Source organism: Cryptomeria japonica, chromosome 3, assembly GCF_030272615.1.
Source record: "Cryptomeria japonica chromosome 3, Sugi_1.0, whole genome shotgun sequence".
Taxonomy (NCBI): domain Eukaryota; kingdom Viridiplantae; phylum Streptophyta; class Pinopsida; order Cupressales; family Cupressaceae; genus Cryptomeria; species Cryptomeria japonica.
In genome coordinates this window covers 894,403,457-894,425,514 of record NC_081407.1, presented here as the reverse complement: position 1 = coordinate 894,425,514, position 22,058 = coordinate 894,403,457, and the positions used below count along the sequence as shown (strand labels likewise).

General features: G+C 37.4%; 1 protein-coding gene across 2 annotated transcripts in view; it reads left to right on the top strand.

Annotated features, from left to right (window-relative positions):
- The window catches only part of LOC131059725 (actin-related protein 3), a 114,232-nt gene that overhangs the window by 57,608 nt on the left and 34,566 nt on the right, over nucleotides 1-22,058 (top strand). For both annotated transcript variants that reach the window (XM_057992751.2, XM_057992750.2), the window contains one exon: nucleotides 146-238. In XM_057992751.2, coding sequence (XP_057848734.2) covers nucleotides 146-238 — 93 coding nt within the window. The remainder of the gene's footprint in view (nucleotides 1-145; nucleotides 239-22,058) is intronic.

Genomic DNA, 22,058 nt, shown 5'->3' with positions numbered 1-22,058 from the left:
GCTTTTTTGCATCTCAACAAGTGAAACATTTTTGCGTCTTATATTCATGCTTGCACATTTGTTTTGTTTCATCTGTTGCTGCAATATTGTTGCTTGTGCATATTTTATCAATTAGTCATGTTTGCTAACATCAGCATTTTGGCAGGAAAGGGGTGAAAATATACCTCCAGAAGATTCCTTGGAAGTGGCACGTAAAGTGAAAGAAGCATATTGCTACACCTGTGCTGATATTGTAAAGGTACTTGATGGCTTTTCATTGTTCAGTAACTCAGGTTAGTTAGATATCAATATATATAAAGGTTTAAGCATTCCCAAGACAAGTAGAGGAAAGTCTTTTGATGCTTAAGCAAACTCAATTATTTTGTCTTTCACTTTGTATAGTTGTAGCATAGGCCATGGATATTGGACATTTGTAGTAGGTTTTGGGCCTTGAAAGTATTCTTTGTCTGACACTAGGTTATACAAAAGTGAAGATTCATTAATAATGAAATCAAAATGCAAAGTTAAGCACGTGAAATGTTTATGTACTTGGCATTTCTTTTTTGTTTGTCAAGCTTTTGATGGATTTGCTTCGAAGTTTGGACATGATCTTGTAGATTTGTTGTATGTTCAATGCTTTTCGGATTCTGTATGTTTGTCGCTTAGCACTTATTCACAGCATTTGCCATGGGCACTGTTGGCTTGTAGAAATTTCTGATTTTGTAAAGAATATTTTATCAACCAATGAAACAATGAAGCAAGAGAGAATTATTAAGGGTGCTAGACTTAACTGAAATTCATAGCATTTATAAATGCTGATGGTGGCCTTAATCATGGCCGAGTTTTCAATCAAATAGATTTGCCCATTTGCCCTTGCTTGATAAGAGCATTGGGGGACAGGATGCTTTCGGAGTAGTGCCCACCAACAAGTTTATATTTACTTTTTATATTTGTGAGAGTCAATTGTGTGACTGTGATGTCCCCATCTAAACAATAAAAAACATGATAATGCCCGCTCTAAAATAAAATTTAATAATACAATTAAAAAATATATATATATATATATATATATATATATATAACTAAATACATGAATAGAATGAACTAAATAAAATTTTAATAATAATAATAAACAAGATTTAATATATAATTTATATTTATTAAATATTAATATAAATTTCATATTTATCAAATATAAATTATCAAATATCAGTGGCTATCTGCATAAAGAATTGGATAGCAATGAAAGAGAGTAATAAAGGCAAAATACATATGGAACCTAAACGAAGACATATGGCCAGCCACGTAAGCAATATCCAAAAGTAAATTAGGCCAGAGAGAAGATTATAATCCCTTCACTCATAGTAAAATTCCGCACAAAGAAACAAATGCAGATCTGTGGAGTATCGAAAAGTATTGGGAAGTAAAAGTCTACTGAATAATAAAGGTAAGATGTAACGTATCCATATACGATGATCATACAAGAATATCATCGACCAAGGCAAGAATAATAGATGATGCTGGGTATAAGAAACACGATAATACCCAGCCAAACATCAGAAATAAATATATCCACTGCTATATCGATTGGAAAGAGAAGACCATCCATCTTTGAGGAATACATGATATTGTCGAAACATAAATTATATTCATTGATAAGTGGACCAGTTATATTAATCACTGGAAGATTAATTATACATGAGTGATTAACATAAGATGGATGCAGCGGATAGCATTAATCATGAAAGGTTACAATTAGTATGTGTTAGGAAGGAAGGTAATCACAAAGAGAGATGAGACATGCCTTATCCACGTGACTTCTCATCCTAAGTGCATGGTATAAGAGGGTATTCACAATCTCTTTATTCATCATCAATTTACTTTCTGATTCTTTTACAACCTTATTGGGTCAAGGGAAGAAAAACGAGAAGAAGATTAATTCAGAACTGTCATAAAGTTTACAGACATCAACTTCCTTGTTATTGGTGGTATGCATGGGATGTGTTTAATAAGTATGTTTAATTAATGAAGTCTGATAATATCTTTATGCAGAATTTGAATAATAATATTAACATAGACTGAAATAGGCACTATGGTAATACATAATTTCATGAGTGGCAGACCAGATCTGACATGTGTCAGTTCTGTTTACCATTACCAGCCATTAAATATATTAATAACTAATAATGTTTTAGCAGTGGTAGTATTAATAATTGATATAATAGGTTATCAGCAAATACATAAACCATAGGTAATATTATTTAATTCATTTATTTGTTTATGTATATTTATATACTCAAATCAGAATAAGGAATAATATAAAGGTTAGAAGTGTAGATATTGATATAATAATAGATATTAGTACTATAATTATAATTAATATAATATCTTTTAGAAACTACTCTGGAGAATAACATACAGTAAAATACTTTCTGAAAATAAATATAATGTTATCACTGATTTTTATTCATGTTAAGATAGATTTGTCTCCTACTCAAGTTAGTTTTAAGTCAAAATGTATAGAAATAGATTAATTATGGTTAAACAGGCCTAAACTTAGTAGGGGACATTCAGTGACATAAAAAACTGCCATTTTATCATGATCATTCAAATTCTGATGCCAAATTAATTGTTTTGAAGTGCAGATGTGCGAATTTGCCCAGTTAAGCGACCTATCAACCAGCAGATTTCATCATTAAGATACCCCAGATTCGGCCTAGCATATTAAGTTCACCTTCCACACAGCGAATTCACTGATTATTGTCAGTCCTTTGATCAGATTTAGTGAAAAATCACATGAGATCAGAATGAGAGATCAGGTCAAAATAGAAGTATCAAAAGGTTATAAATCATATGTGTTGATGCTTATTTGATTATTTTGCAGAAAATGAAGAAAGAAATGGAGAGAATCACGTTGGAGGAAGATCAAAATAAGTGTCCTAAAGAGAAAATGTCAACATCAAGATCAAGTTGCAAAGGAAGATACACTCGAGGGAACTTCATACGACAAGCATAAGAAGGTGATTATACAAGGAGCACTCACTTAGACAAAGACATGAACCACAACATCAACTCTCACAGCACCCTGAAGGCATGAACGGATCAAAGGAGTATTAAGGAGAAGACTTACAATCATTCCAAGGCAAGCAAGCAAAGATAGAAGGACTTAGCTATATCAATACTTCCATCACCACTACTTTGAGCGAGCTAGAGAATGTTGAAGAGATCAATCAAATCAAGCCTACTAAGGTGCAAATTGAAGTGGCATCCCAGATGGCGTCCCAGTCATCTTCACCAATCAGGGAAGGTCTACATCAGCATGTCTAGATACAATGTATTTGATTCCTCCATGATGGCACAAACTCCGATGTACCTACCCCTGACATGTATTGGTCCACATTCATGGAATGTAATTTTCTCATTGGCTAAGGAAAAGTTTGTTGTAACAAACCCTAATTAGGGTTTTCATTGTAGAATCTTGGCCATTGATGACAATCAATCCTGGTCATTCATTGTAAATGAGCTCTCTATAAAAGCTCAATCTCTTCATTTGTAAAGGTTAATAGTTAATAGTTAATAATTGGAGAATAGCTGATAGTTAGGAAAGAATAGAATAGCAATTAGAATAGAAGTTAGAGTAGGAGAAGGCAAAGATTGTTGCCAAACATGGTTGTAAAGAAAATTGATTTCATTGAAGTTATGGTGAATTTGATTTGTTACTTCAACAACTCGCATGGTCTTTGCTTCTCAATTTGGTTTCATGTAATTAGATTGAGTGGAGGAATTTGTTGAATGTATTTATGTGGAATCCGCCTAATCCATACCACTAGCCTCTTGTTGCTTGTAAGAGCGCCTTGTGTGGTCAACTTGAATGTTATGAGCTTAACTTCGAATCGTTCTACACTCATTGCTTATGCATTAACTTGAATGGTGATCAATGTTTGATGGTATTGATTCGAACATCTTAGAAACATTCTTAGAAGATTGCACTGAGCTTGTGTCAAATTGTTCATTTTGATGGTGAGACCTCGCTCAGTAGGATTCCATCTAATCATTCACTCATCTTCCTACATTCTTAGGATTAGAATAGATTTTCTCAACCCTTTACCTTTTGCCATTTTTTCAAAATCAAGCTAGGTTGGGACAAATAGCATCACCATATAGCATTATCAGATGATCGAGTTCCAACAAATCAAGCATTCGAATGTAAGCCCCCTTGTGATTCTAGTATAATCACATCAAACCATAGAGCTTATCCACACATAGAGACCCTACATTCATGAACCTTGGAGTCTTTCTTGGACGAACCTTAAGCAAATCTTCAGCATCCAAAAGATTTTGTTCAAGAGAGGATAAGATACTTATGGTATTTTATTCTGTGTTCACATGTGCATAAAAAACACATCAACAGACCCTACAAGGGGATGGTGGGCTCCATCACGGAGAGCTTTGCTCATCCCTTTTGCATTGTTAGGGTTCCCATCTTTCCTTCCCAACATCTGGTCACAATACTGTTTGGATATGCTAGTTTATCGACTGCCGCATGTGCTGTCCATCCATAAGATGGCATGCAAGGTGTCAATCAAGGAGATTATAAATTGTTTTAAATATAAAAGTTTCAGATTTGGTTTATCCTCCTATATCTACCAATCTTTTTTCTGTATTCCTCTTAAATGGTTGGTGCCATCAAGCTTTGCCCAAAGCTGGTTTGCTCATTCTTGTTCAAGCTAAGAAATTGGACAAGAGGGTTCTGTTGTGAGGTATTCACACATCGCCCCATTGCACATGGGGAATCCCACTTTTTTTTGCTTTCTAGGATAGTGTTAGAGTCCTTTGCTATTAGCCTTTGCCTTGAAGAGGTATAGTTGGTCAAGAAGCCAGGAGTCAAGTGATTGGCCCTTGTTATGAGGAGTGAAATGAAGCGGTGAATGAATGAAGGGACCCTTTATATCAGGCATAGTCAACAAATCCAGTATCTCCTTTGTCATCCGAGCGACTCAAATGTATTTCAATGAAAGGTGACTTTCGGGAGCAAAATTTTGACCATGTATATAAAATTTTCAATTGCTCCCTAGTAGGAGCGAATTTTGCTTCTATTGCTCCTCATTAGGAGCGAGATCCTTACCAAGCTCTCCAAGTCCCTTAAGATACCTCTCATCATTGTGTAATATCTTAATTTGATCAAGGAATGCAAGGAAACATCAATTAGGTCAAGTACGTAGGCAACTTCAAGTGCTCCCTAGTTGGAGCGAAATCTACTTCTATTGCTCATAATTAGGAGCGAAATGGACTTCTCGAGCAGCGTTTGAGGGAAATGGGTGAGTTTATAAACCTTTAACCACATTTTCATGATAGAGGAAGTGAAGTTTATCTTGAATTCAACCAAGGAGTGAAGAGGGATTGCTAGTAAGGGATGCTTCAAGTGCTCCTCTTCTGGAGCAAAATTCACTTCAAGTGCCCCTCTCTCAAAGCGAATTTCACTCCTACTGCCTCAAGTTGAAGGTGAAATCATATTCAAGGTGAGTTTTGAAGACTTTTGGTGTATAGAGGCATAAACTAAGGCATAAAGTAATAAGATTCATCTCAAAAGTGCATTTTCAAGCTACTTCAAGTGCTCCCTAGTGAGAGCGAAATTCACTTCAAGTGCCCTTAGTTGAGAGCAAAATTGTTCCCAGAATGCACATTAAGCCTAGTTTCAACAAACTCGAATGGATGGAATGAAGGAGAGCAGCAAGAAATCACTAAGTGTCAAGTTTCAATCCACTTCAAGTGCACCACTTTTTGAGCGAACTTCAGGTGCACCCCTTGTGGAGCGAACTTCATGTGCTCAAGTCTCAGAGCGAAATTCCTCCTAAGACCTCATGTTGAGCGTGGTATGACGTATTGGAGTTGAGAAAGTGAGTGTAAGTGAGCGAAGGAGAGTTAAAGTGTTTACCTGAAAGTAACTTCAAGTGCTCCTCTTTTGGAGCGAATTTCACTTCAAGTGTGCTTTGATAGGAGCGAAATTTCCTTTTAGGCCTTCCATGAGGTGAGTTTGACATGTTTTCATGAATGAATGTTTGAAAGACCTAAGGTTTGAGTTGATGAAGCAAAGAAAAGTGATTGAGAGTGAGTTTAGTTTTGATTTGAAATTCACTTCAAGTGCATGAACTTTGGAGTGAATTCCACTTCGGGTGCTCCTAATTGAGAGCGAATTTGCCTCATTTGCCCAAGATAAGATGCGAAACTGCTTGTAGATCATTGCCTTGAGCCGATTTGATATTTTCTTATGCTTAGAAAAAGAACAATTTTGAGTTAAGATGATGAAAGGCGAGATTTGAAATCCACTTCAAGTGCTCCTCTTTAGGAGTGAATTTCACTTCAAGTGCTCCCCTTTGAAAGCAAACTTCTATTGCCTCTTATTGGGAGCGAAATCCTCTTCTCTTGCCTCTATCCTGGAGCGAAGTCATCCTCAATGCATTCAATGAAGCTGATATGATCAATTCTGCACATGAAAACTAAATCTTTAGAGATTGATTGGTAGAGAAGTGATGAAATGATGCTAAGCCTCCTTTGCTTCTCATCATGAGCGAATTTGCTCCAACTTCCATTGCCCACCCTTAGGAGTGACTTCCTCTTATCAAACCCGCAAATCATATAAAATCAGAAATCATATCAAATTAAGAGATTATAAAGGCTATATGTCATGTATGTTTGATGCTCATTTATTTGTTTTGCAGGAGATGAAGAAAGTTATTAGGGGGATCACATTGGAGGAGGATCAAAACAAGTGTCGCAAGGAGAAAATTTCAATGTCAAGGTCAAGAAGATGTCCTCAAGAAGAAAACTTCATCAACAAATACGAAAACATCAAGGATGGTGATTGCAAAGCAAAAGGAGGAAAATTGTAAGATATAGACCACCATACAAAGGGGAAAACTTCATTTACAAGCATGAGAATGCCCAAGAGGAATCATAACTCTCACCGCACCATGGAGACATGAAGAGATCAAAGGAGTGCAAAGGATAAATCATACATTCACCCTAAGGCAAGCAAGCGAGGATGGAGGAATGAATCAACTACATCAATGCTTCCCATCACCACTACTTTGAGAAAACTTGAATGTTGAGTATCAAGAGATATCTCTCAACATCCCTTCATGATGATGAATCAAGTCTACAAATCCAAGTTGAGGTGTCATCCCAATCACTACTCCACCAATAAGAGAAGTTCCACATCAACACGTTTGGATTCAATGAACCGAGTTCATCATATGGAGGCACAAACTTCAAAGCACCTACCCTCATTATCCGTTGGTCGAATATTCCAGAAAAAACATGTGTCCAAATATTGCAATTATTTCATTGGCTGGAATATAGAGTTTGTTGTAACAAACCCTAATTAGGGTTTTCATTGTAAAATCTTGGCCATTGATCTCAAATTGACTTGAACCGTTGAATTGTATTGAGAGCATTATAAAAGGCTCAAGCTCTTCATTTGTAAAGGTTAATAGATAGTTAGAAGGATAGAATAGAGAATAGTTCAATAGCAGATAGCAATTAAAGTAGAAGTTAGATTAGGAGAAGGCAAAGATTGTTGCCCAAAACCTTGTTGTAAAGAACATATGATTTCATTGAAGTTATGGTGAATTAATGTGTTATTTCAACAAGTTGCATGGTCTCTACTTCTCAATTCATTTACTTTCATGTTGACTAGAATGGATGGAGGAAATTGTTGAATGCATTTGTGTGGAATCCGTTCAGTCCATACCACTAGCCTCTTGTTGGTTGTAAGTGTGCCTTGCGTGGTCAATTGGAATGATATGAGCTTAACTTCGAATTGTTATACATCCATTGAATAGTAATCAATGTTTAATGGTAATGACTTGAACATCTTTGAATTATCCCTTAGAAGATTGCAGTGAGCTTGTGTCAAGTTGTTCAAGTTGATGGTGAGACCTCGCCCAACAGGATTCCATTGAATCTTTCATCCATTTTCTTACTTTCTTAGGATTAGAATAGGCTTCTTAAACCTTTTCCTTTTGTCCTTTTTTCAACTCAAGATAGTTTAGGACAAAAAGCATTCACAAGATTGCAATGTTAGATGAAAAAGTTCGAGCGATTCAAGCATTCAACAATTCAACGTAATTCCCCTTGTGATTCCAGCATAATCACATCAAACCAACGAGCTTATCCACACGTCGTGACCCGACATACTAGAACCTTGGAGTTATCTCAAGTGACCCTTAAGCTAATCTTCAACATTTGAGTAACTTTGTTCAATAGAGGATAAGATACTTTTGGATATTTTATTCTGTATTTGCATGTGCATGAAAAACACATCAACAGGTTCTAGTTGAGGTTGTTAATTTTGACAAGCTCAACATCTTCTCCCTCTGTATAGTTTTCTCATTCCCTTCTCTGATGCAAAAAGGATGAAGTCACTAAGGAATGATAAGCAACCCAACATTCCTGATATCATTCACAATCTGCTTGGTTTACGAGGATCACATCTCGATTCTAATTTCTGCATTGAATGTGGCAAGGTTAGAAGGAACTCTAGATTTGACATTGGTTGGTGGAAAATATTATAATATTAGTTTAAAAAATAACTGCACACGTCTCCAGCACACTTGAATGAAAATCACAATTATATTGGATGAAGAGTTGAAGGTGATATTCGTATCTCCAAGTCCATTATCGTTGCTGCTGATGCTGCTTATATCTAGAAACAGAATGCTGGGAAGAAATTGATCTTTCGCCATTCTTCTTTTGTTCCTATTTCTGTCCATTCGGTCTCTGCAAACAATTAGCCCCCAAAAGTTTATGATGTTGCAGGTCTTTTACCTGACTATCCTAGTTTCCTTCTTTGTCTTGCATCACTAAGAACTTATTTACATAGCCCCACCCCTCCACAAAATTTATCCCCATTCCACTCTTTTCCACCCTCAACCTTTTAAATCAGAAAGTGGTATGAGTAAGGAGACATCAACCTTCTTTGAGAAACATTCAGACCATCGCAATAGCAAGCAACTAAATATACTTCGCTCTCCTTCTGAAACAACAATCCACCTACCTTGGCAAACATAAATGATACTCTAAATGGCCTGACAAATATTGCATCTAATCTTGCTGTGATTCCTCTTAACATCTCTACAATCACCATATCACCAGGCTGTGGTGCTGCTCCTCTTCAAGCATGTCCTCTGTGTGCCATGTCTCACAAGTTCTCTGTAGTTGCAGGCTTTATTTGTTCCACTCCCCACAACAATTCCTCTTATAGCTTCCTCTCTTGACATGATCACAACAACTTGTTGATGTGTTTTTCATGCACATAAGAACACATAATAAAATACCCAAAAGTATCTTATCCTCTCTTGAACAAAGTTACTCAAATGTTGAAGATTGGCTTAAGGATCACTTGAGATAACTCCAAGGTTTATAAATGTTAGGTCACGACGTGTGGATAAGCTTGGTGGTTTGATGTGATTATGTTGGAATCACGAGGGGACTTACGTTGAATTGTTGAATGTTTGAATCGCTGGAACTTAGATCATCTGATGTTGCAATCTTGTGATGCTTTTTGTCCTAAACTAGCTTGAGTTGAAAAAAGGACAAAAGGAAAGGGTTTAGGAAGCTTATTCTAACCCTAAGAATGCAAAAAAATGAGTGAATGATTCAATGCAATCCTACTGGGCGAGGTCTCACCATCAACTGGAACAATTTGACACAAGCTTAGTGCAATCTTCTAAGGGATAATTCAAAGATGTTCAAACCATTACCATCAAACATCGATCACTATTCAAGTTAATGCATAAACAATGGACACATAACAATTTGAAGTTAAGCTCATATCATTCCAGTTGACCACACAAGGCACACTTACAATCAGCAAGAGGCTAGTGGTATGGACTAAACAGATTCCACACAATTGCATTCAACAAATTCCTCCATTGAATCTAATCAACGCGAAAACAAATGAGAAGTAGAAACCATGAGACTTGTTGAAATAATACATTTCACCATAACTTCATTGAAAAGAGTATCTCATTTACAAGTCTTTAACAACAATTTCTTCTTCTCCTAATCTATTCTAACTTCTAACTTCCACTAAACGATTCTTGAGCTACTAACTCTTCTATTACTATTACTATTCTTCGAAAACTATCTATTAACTATTTCTCTATTAACCTTTGCAAATGAAGAGCTTTAGCCTTTTATAATGCTCTCAATACAATTCAATGGCTCAAATCAATTTGAGATCAATGGCCGAGATTTTACAATGAAAACCCTAATTAGGGTTTGTTACAACAAACTCTATTCTGGCCAATGAAATAATTACAACATTTTGACACGACCAATAGATAATTGGGGTAGGTGTCTCGGAGTTTGTGCCATCATGGATGAGTCAGGTACATTGCATCTAGACATGCTGATGTGGAACTTCTCTGATTGGCGGAGTAGTGACTGAGATGATGATTAGGATGCCACTTCAACTTGGTCTTGTAGACTTGATTCATCACCATGAAGGGATGTTGAGAGATATCTCTTGATACTCAACCTTTCAAGCTTGCTCAAAGTAGTGGTGATGGGAAGCATTGACACAGCTGAGTCCTTCCTCTATCCTCGCTTGCTTGCCTTGGGGTGATTGTATGATTTCTCCCTCGTACTCCTTTGATCTCTTCATGTCTCCATGGTGTGGTGAGAGTTGAGATTCCTCTTGGGCATTTTGTGCTTGTAAATGAAGTTTTCTCCTTTGCATGGTGGCGTAGATCTGACAATCTTCCTCCTTTTGCCTTGCAATCACCATCATTGATGTTTTTTTGTATTTACCGTTGAAGTTTTCCTCTTTAGAACACTTGTTTTGATCTTCGTCCAACCTGATCCCCTTGATTTCTTTCATCATTTCTTGCAAAACAAACAAATGAGCATCAAACACACATGACATATAGCCTCTATAATCTCTTAATTTGATCTGATTTTATGTGATTTGCAGGTTTGATAAGACCATTTAGAGAAAATTCGCTCTCATGAAGGAGCAATTGAAGTGTTTTTTCGCTCCTAGAGAGGAGTGCTTGAAGTAGATTTCGCTCCAAGGAAGGAGCACTTGAAGTTCGCTCCAGGAATGATGCACATGAAGTTCGCTCCAAAGATGGTGCACATGAAGTTCGATCCAACCTTGATACACTTGAAGTTCGCTCCAACATCCATGCACTTGAAGTTCGCTCCAACATCCATGCACCTGAAGTTCGCTCCAACATCCATGCACTTGAAGTTCGCTCCAAATTGCATGCACTTGAAGTTCGCTCCAACATCCATGCACTTGAAGTTCGCTCCAATCTTGATGCACATGAAGTTCGCTCCAAATTGGATGCACATGAACTTGATTTCACTCATTTCCCTTTGTTCTATGGCTTCTAACATTGAGTCCTTCAACCATTTATTGATGAAAACATGACAAACTAACCTTAGCAAAGGCCTCTAGAGGAATTTCACTTTGAGAGTGGAGCACTTGAGGTTCGCTCCAACATCCATGTACTTGAAGTGGATTGAAACTTGATTCTTATTGCTCATTCACCTTCCTTCATCCCATTCATTCAATTTTGATGAAACTAGGCTCATGGGGCATTCTAGAAACAATTTCGCTCTCAACTAAGGGCTCTTGAAGTGAATTTTGCTCCTTAAGAGGAACACTTGAAGTAACTTGAAAAAGCACCTTTTAGTTGAATCTTATCACCTTATGCCTTAGTTCATGTTCCCATATATTATAAGACCTCAAAACTCACCTTGAATATGATTTCTCCTTCGACTTGAGGCAATAGGAGTGAAATTTGCTCTGAGAGAGGAGCACTTGAAGTAGCCTACATACCTGACCCAATTGATATTTCCTTGCACTGCTTGATCAAATTGAGATATTACACAATGATAAGAGGTATTTTAAGTGACTTGGAGAGCTTGGTAAGGATCTCGCTCCTAATGGGGAGCAGTAGAAGCAAAATTCGCGGAGCAATTGAAAATTTTATATACTTAGTCACATTTTGCTCCCGAAGATCATCTCTTGTTGGGATGCATATAAGTCACTCAGATGATCAAGGAAACACCTACGTTGTTGATTAGACTTGATTAAGGGTTTCTCTATCAATACCTCTTCTATGCAAAGGCTAATAGCTAAGGACTATAACACTACCCTAGAAAGCAGAAAAAAGTGGGGGTCCCCATTCGCAATGGGGCGATGTGTGAATACCTCACAACACAACCTAGCTCTAATACTACTTGGTGTAGTCGAGATTGAGGTTCTTTACTAGGCAGCCCGATCATGCAGCCACAACAACTTTCAACTACACACAATGTTCAATTAACAGAAAATGATTTTCAGTCTTATTACTATTAGTAGTATTGAGGAATACAAACAAAAATGTTTTGGTTGTAAGCTTTTGACCCTCTCTTTGTTATGGTCTCCTTCTCAAAGCTGGCTAGCACCAAAACCATCGCTTTTCCTGAAGAGCACAAGCTTATATTGAGGGGTGGGTGGGGGAGTTGAATCAATATAAGACAATCTTTTACTTTTTCTATACTTAACTAACAAAAAATATCAATCATGCAAGATCAAACAAATTAACAAAAAAATATCAATCATGCAAGATCAAACAAATTAACAAAAAAGTATCAATCATGTAAGATCAAACAAATATGCAACACAAGAGGAACACGATTTACGTGGAAACCCTTATGGGAGAAAACCACGGCAAAATATTGTTTATATAACTTTGTAAGCACCAACCTAAAGGAGACACCAATCCCCTCATATAGAATTTGTTGGCCCCAACCCACTAGAGACACCAATCCCCATAGCTAAGCGTCAACTCAAAATGGTTCAAAGAGATTCTAGTAATTCTATAAATGAAATTGTTCAAAAATAAATTAAAGATGCTTCCCAAGAGATGCTAGCAATTCTATAAATGAAATTGATTAAAATTAAAGTAAAGAACTTATCATTGGCAATGATTCCTAAAATGAAACGGATTTGATCAAATAAGAGTTTCATGGCAGCTATTGGATGAAGGGTTGTAACCCTTCCAACAGTAGTGCTAGCAAATTAATTTTTCCCCAATTGCAACAATGAAGGTGTTCTGGTAATTGATTGGTTAACTATGAACTTGAAATTTACATATAAAGAGATTACAAAACAATGTTTCTAAAAGAAACAATTGTAAATAGAACTGAAATTAGAAACTAAGAGAACTAAAGATTCCTAAATGCAATGCCCCCTTTCTCCAAGTGATCACCTAGAAGAGATTATTAGCCTATTTTATTCCCATGGGCTAATTATATTGATGCAAAGGAATAAATTAATTAAATGTTAAATAGTCCTAAGTCCTGGGGGATTATTTATATTTAATTAATTAGTAGTTGGTCATACTTTATTTTATAAAGTGACTATGATAGTGTTAATTACAAATTATAAAGTTACTTTTGGAGGGAAAAGTTAAAAAAAATGAAAGAAATAAAAGTATTACTTTCGAAAAGGAAAAGTATTATAAAAGGAGAAAAGTGAAGTGAGGATTCATTCTTGAGTCGTTATTTTCAAGGAAAATTTTCCTTGAGAGCTTTAGCTTGTAGGTTCAATAAACCCTAGGATGGAAACCCTAGAGGTTTTGGCTATTTGGACGGAAACCCAGATCAGCCCACTTGGTGAATTTATCCCAGGATTTACAGTTGCACATCATTGATCAGTTTTCATGGAGATTCTATGATCTATCTTGCAGATTTTCAGAGGGTTTGTTATTTTATGCATGGAGGCATTCCAGGGTATGTCTTACCTAACTGCATTAGGCATTTTCTGGTTTGTAACAACATGTGTTTGTAAACAACAATACATTTCTATATCAAAAGAATTCCATTGGCTTATTTAGATTCTCTATATTTCATTGATTGATTTCCTTGAAAATCTATATTGTTCATCTTGCATGTTTGCGTGTCGCAATATTACATTATGATGAAACAAAACAAGAGTAAAAACGAAAACCCAAATCAGATTTGAAACATTATCCGAGTTCGGATATTTCACTAAATGACCATTAAATAACTAAATATTAGATTAATACCCTCCCTTAATGTTCATCCTATCAACTACACGAAGCTACCCCCTAAATTTTACAAACTTGTCTGGGCTCAGAGACATGGTGAGGATGTCTATATTCTGATACTCAGTTGGAACATACTACAACTGAACAAATCAAACTTCTACGAGCCTGCGGATGAAATGACAATGAAGCTCAACATGCTTGGTCCGCTCATGGAAGACTGGATTTTTGGCAAGTTTCAACACCCCTTGATTATCATGGAACAAGAGAGAAGGACCTACTCGAAACATTTGCATGTCAGAAAGCATCCTTTGAAGCCAAATTGTGTCACAAGTTGCCTTAATAGCTCCCTAATATTCTGCTCCAGTCAAGGAAAGAGCTATTTCTTGTTGCTTCTTGCTGGTCCATGTGACTACACATGTGCCCAAATTGAAGACATAACCAAAAGCAGACTTTTTGTCATCAACAAAACCTGTCCAATCCAAGTCTGTAAAACCAGTGAGCTGGGATCTTTGCTTTTGCTATACAAAATGCCAAAGTCAGGAGTGCCCTTCACATATCTTAGCACACACTTCGTTGCTACCCAATGTTCAGCTTTAGGGGTTGTCATGAATTGAGATATGTAGCTCACAACATGACTGAGGTTAGGTCTAGCGGCGGTGAGATAGATGAGGCTGCCAACTAGTTGCTTGAACACTGATTCATTCACCATAGGTGAATCTGATTTGGCCAATAGTTTCAGCCCTTTCTCCATAGGTGTAGATGCAGGTTTGCAATTGTGCATCCAAAACTTATCCAACAGACTCTTGGCATACTTTGATTGAGAAATAAAAATGTGGCCATTTGTCTGCAAACATCTACATCGAGAGAATAATTTAGAAGTCCGAAGTCTATCATATCAAAGGACTGACACAAATTCTGTTTGATTTGCTCGATCAAATGTGTTGCACTACTGGTGATGATTAGGTTATCAACATAGATGACAAGAAGAAGCATATCACTACCAGTATTCTTGACATACAGATTGGGATCAAAAGGACTCCTTTGAAAGCCTTGATCAACTAAGTACTTATCAATTTTTATGTACCATGCTCGAGGAGCTTGTTTGAGGCCATAGAGTGCTTTCACTAGTTTGCATACTTGGTGTTCTTTATCAACAACCTTGAAACCAGGAGGCTGCGTCATGCATACCTCTTCCCGCAACTCACCATTGAGGAATGCACTCTTGACATCCATTTGATGGACTTTCTATCCAAAATAGGCTGAAATAGCGAGGGCAAGCCAAATGGTGCTCATTTTGGCTGTGGGAGCAAAGTTCTCATAGTTGATGCCCTCTTTCTACAAGAACCATTTGGCTACTAACCTAGCGTGGTACTTATCAAGAGTTCCATCAGCCTTATACTTAACTTTATACACCCATTTGTAGCCAATGGGTTTCTTCCCACGTGTAAGATTGGACAGGATCCAAGTGTATTATTCTTCAAAAGACTATGGTGTTCAGTTTCAATGGCTTGTTCCCACTTAGGATTCCTTTAGCCTATGTCTAAGGCTCATACACATTGTGGATGTTGGCCATGAGAGCAAAGTTAACTGTGTTATTTTGCTTGCTCTTGCTTCTAGTTGATCTACCCTCAATAAGTTCATCATCATGAAGATCACCAATGGTCTTGGCCCACCACTTAGGTCGGAGAGTAGAAGCACTGACATCCAATTTTGGAGTATCAACATCACTAGGGGTGCGTTGAACAAAGTCATTTGGATGTGTATCAAAATTTTCTTGAGGAATGTCGGGTTTTGCAATGTCATGCCTGGGAGACTCCACAATTTCAGTGTTCGAGTCATTTGAATCCCTCCCATCAAGTGGACATAAGGGAAGACGAACACCCAAATCCTTAGCCTTTAGAGGCTAATCCTCAGGGATTAAAACAAGAGAAAAGCGTTGAAAGGGCCCCCGTTCTTCATCAAATACAACATCATGACTGAATATGAGAGATCAGTGTCTACATCAATCAATTGACAAGCTTTGTGGTTATCATTGTATCCCGTGAACATGATTTTCTAGCTCTTGGAATTCAGTTTTGTCCGGGAGGCATCTAGAATCCAAACATAAGCAGTAGAGCCAAAGACCTTCAAATGTCTGATTTTGAGCTTCCTTCCAGATCGGGCTTCCTTTGGTTTCATCTTCTTAACGGCCTGTGTGGGAGACCGATTCAGAAGATAGACTACAGTGTAAATTGCTTCAGGCCAAATTGTTTTGGAACATTTCTGTGCTTCAACATAGATCGGGCCATCTCGGTGATTGTGTGGTTTCTTCGCTCAACAACACCGTTCTGCTGAGGGGTGTAAGGTGTGGTAAGATGATGCTTAATTCCATGTGTTGCACATAATTTGGAGAAATTAGATGAACAAAATACACACCCATCGTTTGACCTAAGAGTGACTATGTAACAGTCTGACTCTTTTTCCACTAAGGCCTTAAACTTTTGAAACATGCTAAACACCTCTGATTTTTTTTTAATAAAATACATCGACATTATTCTACTAAAATCACCGACAAATAATAGAAAATACCTGGATCCAGTGATTGATGGAGTTTTCATTAGTCCACAGACATTTGCATGAACCGACTGCAAGACTTTGGAGGCTCTCAAAGAATCACCATTTGGAAACGAAGTGCGATGTTTCTTTCCAACCTGACAAGCTCCACAAACGCCATGATTTTGAGTCTGAATCTCAGGTAACCCAACAACCAAACCCTTTCGAACTAACCAAGAGAGATAGTATACATTTAGGTGGCCTGACCGCTGATGCCAGAAATTGTTGATGGAAGAACTTTTGGCTGCCATGGCGTGCTCCTGAGAATCACCAGTATCAGTAAGTCTATAAAGACCATGATCCTCAAGGCCAACAACAACTATAGCGTGAGCCTCCCTGTCAAGAGTGCTGCACTCATACAAACTAAAGATGACATCCAGCTGTGGAGATGGCGCATGATCTGACTGACTATCAGCAAATTGAGTTCCATCCCTAAGACAAACTTTACATTGAGAAATATCAAATTTCTCCCTTTAAACGTGATCTGAACATTGCCCTTTTTGACAACAGTATACTCCTCGCCTCCTCCAAAGATTACTGAATCAGTGAAAGGCGTGTATTCTGTAAACCAATCTCGACAATGTGTGAAGTGCTGAGAGGCGCTAGAGTCAATGTACCAGGCAGATGATTTCACATGATTGGATGGGCATTTGGCCATGAACACATAGAAGGCATACTCCTTTTGGTTAGAATGCATGGCAACATGGGTCTTCTGTTGAGGCTCTCCTTGTCTAGATTGCTTAGACGCCAGTTATTTCTTGCATTTTTTCTTCATATGGCCATACTTATGACAATAGTTGCACTGAATGTTCTTCTTTGGACTCAACGGAGGTTTGCCTTGGCCTTTTTGCTGGAAGGACTTGCCTTTGCCCTTGTCCTTATCCAAGGGTTTGGCAGTGAATGCCTATTCAATGGAGGATGTGTTGGTGCTGCTACCAAATTGTTGTTTCCATCTATCCTTCTGTAGAAGCTTGTTGCAGAGATTAGGAAACTTGAGGTCAACATTCGTTGATGTAATGTTGAGTGTCTCAATAATATGTTCATAAGATTTTGGTAGGCTTTTCAGAGTTAGACTATTCGATATATTGATTGCACTTGTATTATCATAAAATATGGATATGGGGTGATCATATTCTACCATGATGTCCTTCAAAGTTTGCTTCATCCAAAGAACCTGAGTGCAATAAGATGCTATTGCAGTATACTCTGCCTCTATTGTAGATAAGGAAATTGAAGGCCGTTTCTTACTTAACCATGAAACCAAACAATTTCCTAGAAAGAATGCACCTCCACTTGTACTCATTTTCTCATCCACACTACTAGACCAGTCTGCATCAATGTATGCTGCTAATGTGATGTCCTAAGTCACAGAGTTCGTCGAATTTCAACCATGAAGTTTGAAATTCGGCGAACTTCAAAACATTACTTAAAACTCGTTAAAATTCGTTAAAATTCGTCTCATATTCGAAAAGTTACAGGGAATAATTTTTTTTTCAATAAAATATATTGGGAAAAGGTTTTCTCCCACTCCGATTCAGTGTTTTCCCCGTCTGGGCAGTTCCAGGCATGGAGTTAGAAATCCCTCTGGTGGGGATGTGGTGGGTCAAGATTAATAAATTATTGCCGGTTGTCATACTCAGCTCGTAGTTCTTTATTGGCTTCCTTATAATGATCCCTCACGACAAATAGCAATCGACTCACTATTTACTCGACCGATTTCCCTCTATATATACAAATTGGACCAAAAAAAAAATATTATTGGCTTTTGAGCTATGCAACTATGAAGGTGTTTCTTTTTATCTTAATTGTTTCCTCCCTTTCCATCCGCCCCTCATGGGCGGCAAATCCAGGGCTAGTGTTTGCCCATTACATGCTCTATGCAGACGACGACGACATTAATGTCTTCAAGCAGGAGATTCAACTTGCTCAGAGCAAAGGCATCTCTCAACAACAATGTATGGCGCGAGACGCTTGCAGACAAAATATACCAGGCTGTTGAAGAAGTGGGTTCCTCTTTCAAGGTCTTCTTCTCCGTCGACATTCACAAGGATGACAACGACAATCTCGCAGCCAGGTTTGCACATAGGTGGAGTCGTGGAGCATAAGCGAATGGAATTTTTGTGCATTGAAGCGTATTTTGTAGGATTGCGATTCAACATTTTTAATATATATGTTAAATGTCTAATGAAAATTAAAGTTGTATTAGAGTTTTCTTATGTTAAGAAAGTCGTATGTAGATTAATATATATGTAAAAAATGTCTAAGATATGTTAAGATATGTCTTCCTACTAGGCATATCTAATATAGTTATTCAAATATATATATTAGAGTTGTATATCTATATATTTATGATTTATATAGTAATAATATTTAAATTAAAATTTGAAATTTATTAATATTATAATATTGTAAAATTTACTATAATATATAATATATTCAAATTTAATATAATATTATTTTATTATTTATATTTAAAAAATTAAATTTATATAAGACGAATTTAATTCGAATTTTTTTTCGAATTTTTTTCCTTGTCGAATTTCATTCGAATTTTATTGTTGCTGAATTCGAATTCGAACTCGAACCTTGTGACATAGGTGACGTCTTCACCTCTTTGATACCACAATCCAAACTCCAAAGTGCCTTTTAAATATTTATAGATCCTTTTAATTGTTGGCACATGAGTTTCTTTTGGTGCAGCTTGAAATCTTGCCACCATACTTATTGCTTGCATAATGCCAAGTCTTGAAGCTGTTACATAGAACAAGCTCCCAATCATTGATCTATAAAGTGTTTGATTAGCATCAGGAGATTCATCATCTTTGCCCAACTTGCATCTTGTGACCATGGGTGTATTCACAAGATTACAATCCTCTATCCTGAATTTCTTTAACATTTCCTCAATGTATTTGGTTTTTGAAACAAATATTCTTTTATTTGATTGAGATATTTGTAGCCTGTTGGTGTACATTTTATCATATACCGAACATTTAGAATAAAATATCCAAGGATACTCTATCCTCTCGTGAACAAAATCACTACTTGTGCCAAGATTGTGAGAAAGACCACAAGGCGACTCCAAGGTCTATATGTGCGAACAGGCGACTTTATGTGAATAGCTTCTTGGGTAGTGTGTGCTGAAATACAAGGGCGACTTATGCTTAACAACTGGTATCATTCATAAGCTAGACTTAGGCGAATTTATCAATAAACGCTTTTTGTTTTTGGATTTTCTGATTTGGGAATAAAAAAGATAAAAAAGGATAAGGGTTTAGGAATTCTATGCTACTTCTAAGCTATTCCTATGAACTCAAGAGATGGTAAAGACTGAGTGCAACTGGTAATGACACTTTGTTTCGCCACATTGGACAGCTATGCAAAGTGGGTGCAATCTTCTAGGGTTGTGCTTAAGATTTTCACACTTATTGTTGAGACATGGACCAGCTAGGACTCGAACCTAGGACCTTCCATACGCTGCTGGAGTGCTCTAGCATTGAGCTACTGGTCCCTCTTGGACCAGTCCATCGTCGGTCCGGGTGTGGCTTATTTCCAATACCAACACCCCCCCTTAAGCCACACCTCTCGTGTGCTTGGGGCTCCTAGCCTGGACCTGGCTTTGATACCATGTTGAGACATGGACTAGCTAGGACTCGAACCTAGGACCTTCCATACGTTGCTGGAGTGCTCTACCACTGAGCTATTGGCCCCTCTTGGACCAGTCCATCGTCGGTCTGGGTGTGGCTTATTTACAACACCAACTCTTATGAATAATACCAACAATTGAACAATATTACTCAAAGTAGAAGCTAAGCATCCACATCAAAAGCTCAGGCTAACTTTACACATTGAATGAAAATCATCCATCCAACAAAAGTATGAGCAAAATTTCACCAATTTAAACTATCAATCCTTCATTCATCTAACAACTTCAAAGCAAATTACTAACAACTTCAAAGCAAATTACTTAAAGCAAATCTATTCAAGTGTTGAAGAAAATATGCAACCATGCAACCACTTGATAACAATAAGACTTCAAAACAATACTGATAATGAACTTTTTATTATCCAAGTAGCTCTACGCAACAATTTCATAAATCTCTCCACACTGAAATGAAATGAGAGAATGAGTTTATATAGAGCTTGAAAACAAATGAATGGCCGAGATCAATCTAAGATCAATGGTCAAGATTAAGACAACCTAACCCTAATTAGGGTTTCCCAAAATAAAATTAATATCCAGTGCATGCAAGACAAATGGGACGAGGTGCTATTTTTTTAGGATTGCACCCCCTTCTCCTGTTGAGAGGTAGAATGTTCAATGAACCTGGACACAATTTGATCAACCTCTTCCATCGTGACATGTGGCAACACATTTACTCTGAATTCTAATCCTTCCAAATCATCTGTACATACAACAAAAGTGATTTCCCAATCTAATTCGTGTTTTTGGAAAGCATCTCTAACGGACAGGAGGTTCGATGCCTTAGCTAGATTCTGCTTCAGGACTGGTCCAGTGGAAAAGATTTCCTGTGTCTTGTCCTTCAGGTTTTCTAACTTCATATCCTTCTCTTGGATAGTTTCCTTTTGAAGTATCTCTGCAGCTACAAGGTAAACCTTGTCTTGAATCTCTTTTAAATGTCCTGAACATCAGCCCATGCTTTTGCCATGCTTGCAATCCTGGAGAGTAGAGAGGAAGTTTGTCCATATGTCAATGCTAACCTTTCCGCAAATGTGGCTGCCTCTTTAGCTTCGCTTTCCATCCATGCCTTGGTCTCTCTGGCTGTCACTGCTTCTTCCTCAGAACTTTTGACTGTCTCCTGTGAATTCAAAAGTGGAGGAGAATCTGGGTTGGCTTGGTTAAGTGGCTTAGTCAAGTGTTGAATGTATTCTCTCATGCACTCAACTTCTTTCTTATATTCTTCCTTCTTTTCTACTTCCTTGTCCACTCTTGCCTTGATGGAAGCAATTGAATTATCCAAGTCTTCAGCTTCTTGCTTCTTGGTAGTTGGTCCTAAACTTATTACAATGACTTCATATTCACGGGGACCAATATCTCCCTTTGCCTTGTCCACTTTTGGCACAACAATTTGCACTGTCCTACAGTCGGCTTCATCCCTCTGGATGGTAGAAAACCTTCTGGCTAGCTTCTTTGGGGCAACCTGTTCTAATCTGGCCAAGAAATCTGCCATATCATCCTCTTCTTGAACTTCTTTTTTTTGTGTTTTTACTTTCAATCTTTCTTTCAACCAATCTAGAACAGTGGGTTGCTCAATGCCTTCCACTTCCTGATTGCCTTTTTTACACATGATATCCCGAAGGGCGGAAATCATTCCTTCTTGAAATTCACCTTCCTCAACATCCATTTTGTTGATATTAATTAGGGAAAGGGTGGATTCAAATTGCCTTAGGCAACATTGGAAT